Below are 14,224 nucleotides of genomic sequence, written 5' to 3' on the forward strand. Positions count from 1 at the left end.
GACTATTCGACCATTCGATAATCGAAGTACTGTCTCTTTAAAAAAACTTCGACCCCCTAGTTCACCATCTAAAACCTACTGAACTCAATGTTAGCCTATGGGGAAGGTCCCCATAGGCTTTCCTAAGTTTTTTTGATCGAAGGATATTCCTTCGATCGTTGGATTAAAATCCTTCAAATCGAACGATTCGAAGGAATAATCCTTTGATCGTTCGATCGTACTATCTGCGCTAAATCCTTCGACTTCGATATTCGAAGTCGAAGGATTTTAATTCCCAGTCGTATATATCGAGGGTTAATTAACCCTCGATATTCGACCCTTAGTGAATCGGCCCCTTAGACATTGACTTCATGAGCTGGCCTCCAGTCTTGATATCTGTGAAAGAAAAGTATCAGAACCGATAAAAGAAAGTATGGTAGACTTGTTCAAAATACACACTATGCAGAGCGTGCCTTCTTAATGAATAATGTTAAGCTATTTCAAACTTAACATATATTGAATTAATCACTTTCCTCTGTGTCATCTGACTTGCATAAATGACTTAAAGGTAACTGCTAATGGAGACATTATAAAATGACATAAATGTATTTTTTGTTCAAAAGTTATTGGTTTTTTTAACCATATGCGGTAGGATCAGTATCTTACAATGAATCTCATTTCATAAGTCTATGAGGCAGGGTTTATATCTAACCTAGGATAAAAAAAATCAGGTAGAAATCACAACTTATTTATTGTGGTTATTTACTTTGTTGGTATTTCATGATATATAGAAATGCTGTGAATTTGTCATATTTTTTGAATGGGGAGTTATTATTACATTGCATTTGTTATAAACGGTACTTATAAAAGGCTGGTGCATATGGTGTTGTCTATTCTATTGATGCTATTCTACATAGTTTAATGCACTGGTGCCAAACACAGAGATAACTGACTAGCCAACATTTCGACCACATGTGGTCTCAGATATCAGAGACTGAATCTAGATCAGCTGTTGAATAGCCAAGTAAATGTATCTTATGTTTATGATGATGGATGGATGTATAGATAGATAGTGTTGGCGTTTACTCTACTCAAAAGGATATTAATTAAACTTTACATTTTTTCATGGCCTACCCTTTTCATTTTTTTTTTGTCATTCTACAGACCTTACAATGGGCTAGGGTTACTAGTGTGCAGAAAAATGTTCTGTAGCATAATCGAAAAACAGAGCCAAGTTTTAAATTCCTAAAGCTGTAATACTGTAAATTAAAATTTCTTTAAAGGGATACTGTCATGGGAATTTATTTATTTTTTTAAATGAATCAGTTAATAGTGCTGCTCTAGCAGAATTCTGCACTGAAATCCATTTCTCAAAAGAGCAAACAGATTTTTTTATATTCAATTTTGAATTCGGACATGGGGCTAGACATATTGTCAATTTCCCAGCTGCCCCAAATCATGTGACTTGTGCTCTGATAAACTTCAATCACTCTTTACTGCTGTACTGCAAGTTAGAGTGATATCACCCCCTCCCTTTTTCCCCCCAGCAGCCAAACAAAAGAACAATGGGAAGGTAACCAATGGGAAGGTAACTCAATAGTAAAAACCCATGTCCCACTGAGACACATTCAGTTACATTGAGAAGGAAAAACAGCAGCCTGCCAGAAAGCATTTCTCTCCTAAAGTGCAGGCACAACTCACGTGACTGGGGGCAGCTGGGAAATTGACAATATGTCTAGCCTCATGTCAGATTTCAAAATTGAATATAAAAAAATCTGTTTGCTCTTTTGAGAAATGGATTTCAGTGCAGAATTCTGCTGGAGTAGCACTATTAACTGATGCGTTTTGAAAAAAACATGTTTCCCGATGACAGTATCCCTTTAAATTAGTGTGATATGTGTTTTTGCAGCCATACTACTGCCTTTATTACTTTTCTTTTTTTCCCTGGATTGTACTAGTTATCTTCAAAAAAATGTTGATGCGACTACTAAAAACAGGTAAGGATCAAGTTTTGACTCCTTCTTTCTAATATGCGTAGACACTTTATTTTCTTGTCCCTTCCATTGGGGTAAGATATTTATATATTCTATAATACTTTTTATGTTTTAGGAAGTCTGTAGTGTGGTCCTAATTGGGTTGCGCTTTTTTGCCAATGGTGTTCTTCAAGCGGCGTTGAAAAGCTTTGACAACATGCAATGGCTGGAGCATATTTAGGTTAAGGGGCCAGAAATGTATATACAGTATAATTCATATAATTCATACTGAATAGCAGAGTCCTAGGTGGCACAGACCACAACACCCAGCTAGCTGATCTTCCTCAGCATTAGTTCTGCTTTGTTTTTCAGAGGTTTAATTTTTTTATGATTGTGATTTATTTTCTTCCTTCCACTACAGTTTTTTAGTAATTAGGAAAGACTACAAATGCTACACGACTACTCCTTCTGGGATGAACATTATCAAAGTGGCTAGGTAGAACTTTTCTGCCACTTCAGCATAACCCCATTTTTAAAATCTGATCCTTTTGTTACTAAACAATGTATGTGTATTAAACCATTCTGAACATATAGCAATTGATATAGTCTCGTTTATTAGCCTTCTGCTTTACTTAAAATCACACCTAATGTCTCCCACGAGACACAGAGGTATTGTTTCACAAACCAAATCGTAATTTGCATATGCATTTTTTACTTATTTGTTTTGTGACAAAATTTCCCTCTCTGCCCTTTTAAGGTATTATTAGGAAAATTATAGGACCTAGCATCTATATAATAGGTCCCGTACCTGTATATTAGATTACAGCCAAATAAAATATGCTGATTTATAGCTGTAAGTTTCATACTGTCTGGGTACAAGCCTCACTGTATAAACGAACATTTAGTCAGAGCCGACTTACTTCAGGTTTCATATACATGAAAACATTGTATAAGTCCGATTTCTGTATTTCTAGGAATATCTAGAACAGCGGGATTGTATTTTTGTTCACCTTAAAGATTCCCTTAATTGCTAATTCACTCTCTCTTGGCTTCAGATACCAGACTATTTTCTAAAACTATAATACAACAAATCTTCCTCAGTTTTTTTTTCTTAGATAAATGTGAAAATTTGCAATACACGCCAATTGGGAATTAAATAAACTCTCAACAAATTTTTGTCTCTTAATCAAGTGTCACCATTTTGTTGGGTGCACCATATTTAGCTAAAAATGTAATCCTCTGTTTGTCCTAATGGAGGTGCTGTAAGGATAGAAATGTGCTGATAAATAGTATTTTGCAATGAAAACCTGTGTGTGGTGATGCTTTTCTCTTTATGGAATGAAGGCATTTTGTCCACCACCTTCTCAGCTCTGTGCAGCCCTTGCTTTTGTACTTTATTAGAGTGCTAGATTTCTGGATGTACTGTATGATCTTCTCTAATTGCAGCAAGGAATGGAGTTTAGTACTGAGTTCACGACACTGAGTATAAATGTTTATAATAGAAAAAAATATGCTAAGTGATTGTAAACTATGTACAGTGCCAAATGATGCCCTGAATGTGGCTGTACACTTTCTCTGCTTTTGTATGGCTAACAAAAGTATTTGTACAAATTGTAAAAAATATGCAATAAAAATGAAGAATAAATGAATGCCTTGCTGAAATGATTCTGATCACAAGGGCTGTCTGACCCAGGGAACAGGGAAGCATATGCTCCCAAACAGTTTCAAATTTAATATATAAAGGCCATTCTGGTTAGGGGCAATGCCTGTCTGTTTATGGCAGACTCCATGGTTAGAATGATTAGGGGCCTATTTATTTTATTGCTGGTAAAATATGATTAAATATATAAATATATATATAGCTAGTAATGTATTTTGTATTTTAAAAGACCAACATTTATTTCAGTATTTCTATGTAAAATACCACAATCCACTATCATGTCTGTGTTGCAGTTCTAGTGAGAGCCACAAAAACTCCCTGATCTTCGTACAGCTGCTTTTCTGGCCATGCTGGCACGGTGAAGCACAAGTGAATGACAAGCTAGAAATAATCAATGTGCTGTGTAACCTTGAGAATACATTTGTGGCTTGATGAATACCAGAAACAATATACGGCATAAAGCAGAATGATTTCATAAATTATAATTATGATAAATAATCAGAATTATGAAAAGCATGCAGAGTACAATCCGTACACTTAGCAAGTGGTCTTGGCAGGTTCATAAGACAGGCAATAGGTCAGGGCAGGTGGCAGACAAAATGAAGTCCATAGGCTGGAACTGGATCCAAACAGTCTGTAGGTATCGCAAGCCAAGACCACAGCCTCCTATGACTCAACCAGGAAGAGTAGTGGCCACCTGTTGCATAGGGATTTTCTATAATTATGATAATATAAATATGATAATGTAAATAATTATATAAATATATAGTGAATAAAGTACCCCCTCTTGTAAAATATAAGGATATTATAAGTTACCGAGGAGTTTCATGACCTTCGGCCTCGTGTTTTTATACAGGTCATGGAACTCCGAGGTAACTTATAATATCCTCATATTTTACAACTGGGGGTACTTTATTTATTATAATACACAAATTTTAGTGAGTCATGTGACAGAAATGACATCACTACTCACCGTTTATAACTGATGACATCACTACTCACCGTTTATAAGGATATAATTTACAAGATATTCATGGCTTTTGTGTATTATAAGTAAATAATCCCATTTCTATAGGATTTAGAAAGGCGTATTTATCAAAGGAGGAACTTTCACCCATTGATAAATACTCTTTTAAAAATCCCATAGAAATGAATGGAAAGTGGCGGAATTTGGACTGTGGTGATCTCTCACTTCACTCCTTGATCAATATACCCCTTTATATCTTTGTTTACTTGGAACGCCAGGGTATTGCAAATCCAGTCATAAGCCGCAAGCACAACCCCGGAACCGGAAGTGAATATAGACACCATCACCTTCATACGTAAAGTTCCCAGAATCTTATCACAGAACATTCCTGTCATTTATACACGGCCCATCACTAGTATTGTAACACTGTGTGTGACTAGGCCTCACTAGGAGACATGGGCGGCAGGACTAACGTTAGAGACGAGGAGCCCAGGGCCCCAATCCGAAGGGAAAAGTAATAGGAAGGGCCTGGAGCAGAACCGCTATTGCAGCAGCTTTCCCGCGAGAAGTTTGGGGCCCGGCTCTCGTATCCAGAGATTGGGGGCGTTCCTGTCTGCGGACAACAGAGCCTCTTCCCTTCTGCTTTAAGGCCGTGAAATTAGCTGGGATGAAGCTGTGTATATGGGGGATGGGCACAGGCTGAGCTGGGGCTGGCGAGCCTTTATTGTGTTGGCTGAACGTTTTCAGGCGCTGCCCGGCCCGCAGCGAAGACCCCAGCGGCGCGTTTGCTGGCTGGTACAGTACAGTTGAAGGTAAGTGCTGATAGCCGGGAATAACAAGCCGGTAAGGCGTGACAAAGAGTCAGCACAGGGGGAGGGCTAAGAAAGGTACATAACCTATGACTGGGGGTGACAGGAGCAGTAAAGATGTGGAAATGGGGGAATCAGAACAGCACCGCTAGGGTTCATGGGAAGTGCACGTTGCCCACGTGACGCCAGGAATGGCCGCAGTACGAGATTTGGGGCCGTGAATAGGATGCTAAATTCATCCTTGTGAATATGTGGGACTTCGACTGCTCCTACTGTGATTTGGGGTGGGATTGAGTGACTGCATTTCTTCCTCACTGATTAATCAAATAGGGGGAGACTGGGACACTGTAAGTTGAGGTGGGGTTTCATGGCCTGGAGGGGCAGGTTCTGAGAGACAAGAGGCCGCTGAATGGTGGTGGCTCCCTAAGGGGGTCTCATGGCCAGTAAGTTTGGGGCATGAGGCAGAATACCAGCCAATGGGTTGAGATGGGGGCACTGGGGGTTTGTTTAGGGCCTGTGGGTTGAGGAGGAGCCACTGGGGAAGACTAGGAACCTGTGGGTTGAGATGGGGGGGGCGTAAGGGGTTGAGGAGGTGACACTGAAGGAGACAATTAGCCTGTGGTTTGGAGAGGGGTTAACGACTAGTGAGGTGGACGTGACTTTTGCCCAGTAGACCTTGTCTAATTCACTTGGAGCCCAAGATCCACTGCTTGTGAAAATCACTGTATATAGAGGCCAATCTTCTGCCTACTGTCCTCTGCTTTAGAAAGATTTTAGAATATGGGCTAGCAAACTCTGAGCTGACAGCTGTTCCTGTATGTGTGCGCCGATTTTTGCAGATGAATTTGCAGCCTTGTTTACCCTTTGTGACCCTATATTATGTTTTTTCCCCCCTAGTGTTTTCTCAGTTTGTTTGTGTGCTTTATTTTCTGCTGCATAGGTCAATAGTGTGACACCAATAACTGGTGATATCCCCAACTTGTCCTTGGTGCATTGACCATTCTGGAGCAGCTGATCATCTCTGGCCCTTTACATCACTGAGGAATAGACGGCGTTCTGAAGAGTGGGAAAAAATACCAGAGTTTTCACAATGGAGCAGGTATGGTTTAATTGTGAATTCTCTGCAGGGACATTATGTTATAGACATAGGTAAACAAGGTTGTGGGTCACACGACTCATAACGGCTCTCACATTCCCAACCAATGTAGCTTAGTTTCTCTATTGGTGGTTAGTTGCCTAAGTTATGGATAATTGTCTCTATCCAATCATATAAACAAATGAAATGTGCAATGCTTGGGTGCAAAGGACACATATTAAAATAGACAAGGTTATAAGTATTTAGATTGTTTCTAAGGCAAGTTAATTAGTGGCTTGGCATATCTCTCTCTCTCTCTCTCTCTCTCTCTCTCTCTCTCTCTCTCTCTCTCTCTCTCCTGCCCCTCTCTCTATGACCCTCTCTCTACTGCAGTGCACAAGGCAGATCTAATTCATATCGATTTAGATGGGGCAGGAAGCAGATCTGCTTCTCTCGGCCTGCAATAATACACAGGTTGAGAGAAGCAGAACCTACTGCTCCATGTGCCCATGTCCTAACACTTTTAGGAGCCTATTTATTATGCTGAGTAAATGAAATTCAATAAAAGAATGTTGTAAAAAAAAAAAAACTCTGTAAAATAAATGGCAAATTTAGCAAGGTATGTTTCGTTTTACACTGTTTGACCGCCAGATTTTCTGCCGTTATCCAACTTATTTTTTTTTTCTGATTTGTCACCCTCTGGATTACCTACATGAGACTAGAATTTTCTTGGGCAGAAGGTTGAACATGAACAAATACTATTGAATTCTGCCAAGCCACATAAATATACTATAAATATAGAAACATGAAAGTAATTGTACTGTAAATGCAGAAAAAGAATATAACTTATTGTATAAGCATGCACCATGTTACCTTAGTTGAGCCATTAAATGAATATCTAGCTGTGGGTATGGTCTTCTGCAGTTATGCTTTTTCCGTATACACATTCGTATATCAACAATATCGCTATCCGCTAAAATCGATTAAGATATTCTTTGTCCTGGATGTGGAGCTTAAAAGAAGGCTTAATAAGGGCTTCCTGCATTTTACAGAGTGGACAGGGAAGTAACCAGCATAATTCATATTTCTGTTAATTCCTTATTGTATAATTTGTTTTATTCCTATATTTTCGATTCCTTAATATACAAGTCCAGCTCTCTAGCACCCAGCGGTCCAGCATGTGACATTAAAGCAGAAGTGACTGAGCTGTCATGTCAGAGCATAGAGAAATCACCTACCTCGTCATAACTCTTGGACCCTTGGCACAGCTTCGAGGCTCTGCTTGTTGATCACATTTTAAGCAAGTTTGCTTATGTCCTATTTATAGGGGATCTCAAAATGCTGTAAATATTTTACCAAGTCGTTGCTTATAGCTAACAATATTTGAATAAATATGTTTTATTTAGCATCAGAAACTTTTTTTTTTGCTTATTTATTACATACCAGTGCTTTATTTCGTCAAATGTTTGTGCTCATGTATACTGTTTACTGCAGGATAATAGTTGTCTTGAACATTTCAGCAGTATCCCAACTGCACGGGAATATATAATTTAGGGCTTTAGATGACCATATATGGAGAGATCCACTTGTTTGGCAAGTTTGCCAAATGGACAGATCTTTGCACAAGGTGGGCCAGATTTTTTCCAAATAATGAATGGATGGGCACCATACATAGGCCTTAAATGCTAATGAGCTGGAGTGACTGAAGCAGAGTTTTATCAGTCCACATATGGCCAGCTTTAAGGTTACTTAACGAACAATTCAGCCCCTACAGACCGAGTTGACAATTTATCTACAGTTGTATGCGGCCCTTTGATGATATCCGACCCAACTGATTTCTCTGGTAATCTGCCAGATTTTGATCAGGCGGGTTACAAAATATCGAATGCAGTCCTCACCTTGACTCCCTGTATCAACATCGTTGTGATCTGATCAGTCTGATATTACCCACTCAGGGTGGGCATGTCGGTGGAAAGATCTTCTTGTCTGGCAACTTCACCAAAGAGCAATTCTTTCAATGTATGTTCACTTTTACTTCAAAGATTTCGCACTATATATATGTTCAGCCTGTAGCCCAAATTTTTAACAGTGAATTTCAGCTGATAATGTTCACTTGAGTTGTCCGTCAATAAAAGTTTCCATAGGGCAAAATGTAATTTGTAAAGTGTTGTACAGATGTAAATGATTGCAGTTTTTTGTAAAAACACAGCTTTTCAGAAAAGGGCAACTTGTTTTCGTTGGCACTTCTTGGGCTTTAAATTCGCAGATGAAACGGCGGAAGGATTGCGTTTATGCATTCTGTATTTTTTTTTTCCAGAAACCTGTAGGTATTGATAATTTAGGAAGAAAGGAATTTTTAAGCTGGGCAGAGTTCCGAAATGTGTTTGACCGATGGTGTAAAAAAAACAAGTATCTGTTTAAGATCAAATGCTACAAGATATTGTCCAGAACAGACTCCACTTCTAGTGAGAATATGAAAGCAATAAAATACAGCTTCATACAGCTGGTGTGCAAGTATTCCGTAGTTAACCAGCATTCATTGCGGAGCTCCAGTGGGTAAGTATGGCTGTATTAACAATAACTTAAAATGCAATCTTTACACCAGGTGGTTTTTTTTCCCCATTTCTACCATGCCATTACAGACAACAGGGAAGCAGTTTATGGTTACACACATATGAAAAAAAGAATGCTATGCTATGATTGAAACTAAAAAAAAATCCAGGTAGATTATATGAATAATCTGGCTCTTTTCTGCCATCAGAACAGTGTTGGTGGTTTTTGGCAAAATCTAACATTTGTAGAAAATAAACAGTCCCGTGAGTACAGCTCATGATTTATTGTGACTGGATTGCTCTTGACTGCTCAGGTCAGAATTAATACACTGGGGCAGATTTACATAGACTCGAATATCGAGGGTTACTCAACCCTCGATATTCGACTGCCGAATTGAAATCCTTCAACTTCGAAAGTCGAAGGATTTAGTGCTATTCCTACCATCGATCGAAGGATTTTCCTTCGATCAGAAAATTGTTAGGATGCCTATGGGGAAGGTCCCCATAGGCTTCCTAACATTGGCCTCGGTAGGTTTTAGGTGGCGAACTAGGGGGTCGAAGTTTTTTTAAAGAGACAGTACTTCGACTATCGAATGGTCGAATAGTCAAACGATTTTTAGTTTGAATTGTTCTATTCGAAGTCGAAGTAGCCATATTTGACCATTCGAAGTTCAAAGTATTTTTTCTTCTAATTCTTCACTCGAGCTAAGTAAATGGGCCCCAAAATGTTGTGTTTTCTCACAAAAATCTAAGCAGACCTTAAGGAATGTTATATAATGTCCTATTCCTAGCTATGCAATTAGTCCTTACAATTAGTCTTCACTATTTGTTGTTCATAGTTTTTGAATTAGTTGCCTTCCGCTTCTGCCACTTTTCAGCTTTCAAACAATAATAATTTGTTTTTGTTACTCTATAGTTACATACTTAAGTTGGGACACGCACGCACGCACACCAGCACCAGCCTGCCTTCCTATATATTTTATCTTTTTTCCCTATTAATAACATTGGGATCAGCCATCATTTTTACCGGCCAGACCGGTACTCACACTGACCCCTCCATATATTCAAATAAACTGTATATTGCAATATCTATACTAACTATAGATTTTAGCATCCCCATAGCAAATGCTTTTATGCTTGTCTTAGAAATCTTCCAAGCCACGCTTGCATTAACATAATCACAACTTCACTGTCCTCACTGTGAAGAACCAACTACACTGCTTCAAATTAAAGTTCTTTTCAGCTAGTCTAAAGCCCCCCCCCTGCTATCTGTCTAATGCCCTCTAATGTACTTGTAAAGAATAATCCTATCCCTTCACAAGCATTTTTTTTTTTAACCATAGAAAACAAACCCAACCCTGACAGTGTACCCTCATAACGTACATCTTTCATCCCCTTAAGCAGTTTAGTTGCACTCTCTCCAGCTCATTTATATCCCTCTTAAGGTCTGGAGCCCAAAACTGCCCTGCATACTCCAGGTGTGAGTCCTTACCAGTGACTTATAAAGAAGCAAAATTAGGTCTTCATCTCCTGAGTTAATGCCTTTTTTTATGCAAGACCGAACTGTATTAGCTTTAGTAGCCACAAAATTACACTGCCTTGAATTAGACAAATTTATATCTACAAAAATACCCATATCCTCAACCAAGGAAACCCGCCATCACACTGCCATTCTATGTATAACCCACATTTATATTATTTCTACCAAAGTGCATAACTTGGCACTCAACAACTGCTTAGCTTTCCAATTTAGTCAAATCGCTCTGCAAAGTGGCAGCAATCCTGCATTTAACATATAGTTCTGCAAAATTACCAGTAACCTTCTGTGTGGTACTGTATCAAATGCTTTAGCGAAGTCTAAGTAGATCAAATCCACTGCCATACCATAGTCGATGTTTCTATGCTCCTTCTCATAAAATGCAATTGAATTTGTCTGGCAAGATCTATTACGCATAAAACCATGCTGGCACAAACTCACAGTATTTATTTGCAATGCAGATAAGTGTCTTATCCCTTAATACACATTTGAAAATCTTTCCTACCAATACCACATACTGAACAAAAAGCAAAATTAACTAAAAACTAAACAACCATACAAAATGAAGGCCAGTTGCAAATTGTCTCAGAATATCACCTGCTACATCATGCTGAAAGTTAATTTAAAGGTGAACTAGGTTCAGGGATCAGCGTTCACGGCTGCAATCTCCCAGGTCTTCGGTAATCTGAGAATGAGACCGGCGGAGTGGCACATGCGCAGTTGGGAGCAATTTCCCGGTTTGCAACAACTGTGCATGCGCCGAAATGGACGGAGATTACTAAAGCGCCGGAAGATGGCTACCATGAACTCCGATTCCTGAATCTGCACTGAGGGGGAAGTAAAAAGTTAGGGGCATTTGCCCGGGGTAGCAGCTAGGCTGGGGGGAGGAGGGAGGGGGTTCTATGCGGGGTACATGAAACATCCTCACATGTTCTATTTTCCACAATAATTATAGATTTGATCATTACTGTGACCTGATGTTGGTGTTTGGAATAGTAAACATGTTAATCAGTGCAGCATTCATTTATTTGGTGCAGCATATTTGAATAAATCAATATATGGTAGAGAACAATTCCACTCTGGTTAAAATGGTCTGTTTTATTTTTGTGTTTTCTTTTTACAGAGAGCTGCCTACTCCCTGCCAAGCCAGTATCATAGTTCAAGCTGGACCACAACATGATCGCCTGATAGTCACACACTCTGAACTGGATCACAACCATACAATAGCGGTAGAGGAATTTGAAAGTTTATTTCCACGTTTCATGCTAAAAGCAAAACCTTTCCAGTTCTTGGAAATGACTAACAATATTTCCAAACAGTTTCTAAGGCTAAACGACTTGAATGAACTAGTGTATCAAAGCTGTGATGAGGAAACCTCCTTAAAAGATCTCCTGGATGAACTGAATCTTATTTTTTGTAAAGATCCCAAGGTCAAGATCAAGCTGTTATTTCACCCAGATATCGCTGAGGTAGAAGGGATATATCTAATGACATCTGCAATGAACAATTTATTACAGCGTTTCCCATCGGTCCTCTACATCGATCAAACCATGTCCATTAATGACGACTTTTACTTGTACACTGCCATATGTGAAGATGCCAACCAAATTGGACGAACATGCGGATATTTCATCACTCTGAAGAAAAGTGAGACTCCAGTCAGATTCATGGTAGTGTCGATAATGCAAAGCATTCCAGAGTTTGTTAAATACTTAATCAAAACAGTCGTACTACATGCCGGTTTGGATGAGATAGATTTAGTTGAGACTCTTCTTCCCAGTGCAACTGTATTAATGAGCCACGGCCATGCCCTTAAAGTTCTACAGAGCAGGATTAAAGAGGAGAAGCGCTCCGTGCAGGTTGAAATGAAAAAGATCATTTGTAATCTGGTTTATTCAAGCACTGATGAAAAGTATAAGCGTAATCTCAGATTGCTGAAAGCAACAGCCTCGTCTTCTTTTTTAGATTATTTCCTTAATGACTGGCACTTGCACAAAGAGAGCTGGGTATCTGGTTTGGGGCAGCTAGATCCACGTATTAGATTTGATTACCACATCAAAAAGCATGTGCAGTCTTTGGAGTCAATTTGCCCAACTCCTTCTCTTACTTCTAGCATAAATAGTCTCCTAAATCTTCAGAGTTTCAAAGTCCTGACCTCTACACTTGATGAAAATATGACCACTGACTTCTATAACAAGCTCTGCCACCCAGATTTTTTAAAGTTGATACAAGAAGAATTTTCCTTCGCAATAAAAGGGTTTTATAGTATCTCTGAAACTGCTGAAGGCTTTTTAGTGAATGACAGGGCATGTGATTTTATAGTGAACAGACACCAGTTCCAGTGCAGTTGTTTCGTTTTTGAATCAAGTAAATTACCATGCCGACATATATTTGCTGCACGCCTTTGGAATGGAGAAACTGTGCTGGAAAAAATATTAATACAAAAGATGAAAGCTAATTAAGCAAATTGCTTGGTTTCTGCAGAAAAAAAAGGAATGAGCCTTCCCCAAACTGATGCCATAAAGTAGGAAGTATGTAATTGCTTTCACTAGAACTAGTGGCTCCAAACAAAACCATCAAAAACAGCTATATTCTTTTACAGTCGGCATTACACATTCAGGCAGTTATGTTTCTCCAGACATCTGTTGCAAAACTTGGACTCATCTGTCAGATTGCCAGATGTTGCAGTGAAATGAATAACTCAAGTAAATGTGTTTTTACCACTCCAGATTCAGCTGCAAAAAAAAAAAAGTGGGGCACTTTCGTCTATAAACCACTTTCACCCTGGTTATGCACAGACATGACCCAATCAAAACCATACCCCATTTGTAGTAAGCACTACATTTTGGGACTTTCCTGCCTTATTAGGGACCTTTGAGGGATATGCAATAGCAGCAACCTTTACAGCCACATTTTGGCCTTGTTTATGCCAATGTTTGCCTTCTGTGTGCAACTTATCTTAAGATTTTGCCTGCCCGCTAATAAATGTATAGCAACGAAATAATAGATGCATAATGGTAGCTGCTACTGGGTGTAATATAAGTTGTAAAACAAGCACTGAAGTACACAAGGCTAATGCAATAACCTTTTTTTATTTGTATGTGCAATTTTGGTGTATAAAACACCTTCCCCAGACAAACAAATTGTGGGTGATGTCTTGAAAAGAGATTACCAAAGTTTTTTTTGGAAATGTTTTATATACTGAGCTCACACTAAGTCCCATTATACACATAATCTATTGTCTCCAGCAGTGGATTCCATTAAGCAGCCAGCCATTTTGTTGCTATATTATATTGGTGGTGTGTAGGTTACTTCTGTTCTTGTGTGTTTCAAGTTGCTTATAGCCAGCCCCACAGTCCCTACGGCCATAAAACTTACACTATAACAGATGAGGTTGAGCATTTGGTTGACTCAACCCCAATAGCTGTATTCTCCAGTGATTAAATTGCTAAAAACCAAACATTCTGAACTATGGTCCTATTTAAATAGAGTAATCTTTACTGTGTTAACGCTGGCAGAGTACCGCATAGTTAATAACAAAAGGGTTTAGGATCTGTAACCAACTTATGCAAACTCTGGTGTGTTGAGAAATAAAGACTCTGAGTCAAAAAAAAGATAGCTATCTATTCTTAAATGTAAAGTCAAATCTAACGTTGGAAACTGATAATAGGA

The 14,224-nt window shown here is 38.8% G+C and overlaps 1 protein-coding gene across 1 annotated transcript; it reads left to right on the forward strand.

Annotated features, from left to right (window-relative positions):
- Positions 1-4,876: 4,876 nt before the first annotated feature.
- LOC108697724 (uncharacterized protein ZSWIM9) lies at positions 4,877-14,198 on the forward strand. Its single transcript, XM_018228038.2, has 4 exons — positions 4,877-5,391; positions 6,329-6,487; positions 8,781-9,019; positions 11,676-14,198. Exons 2-4 carry the CDS (start codon positions 6,479-6,481, stop codon positions 13,012-13,014), a joined length of 1,587 nt encoding a protein of 528 aa, XP_018083527.1. The 5' UTR covers positions 4,877-5,391; positions 6,329-6,478; the 3' UTR covers positions 13,015-14,198.
- Positions 14,199-14,224: the final 26 nt, after the last annotated feature.

This window comes from Xenopus laevis, chromosome 7S (genome assembly GCF_017654675.1).
Source record: "Xenopus laevis strain J_2021 chromosome 7S, Xenopus_laevis_v10.1, whole genome shotgun sequence".
NCBI lineage: Eukaryota > Metazoa > Chordata > Amphibia > Anura > Pipidae > Xenopus > Xenopus laevis.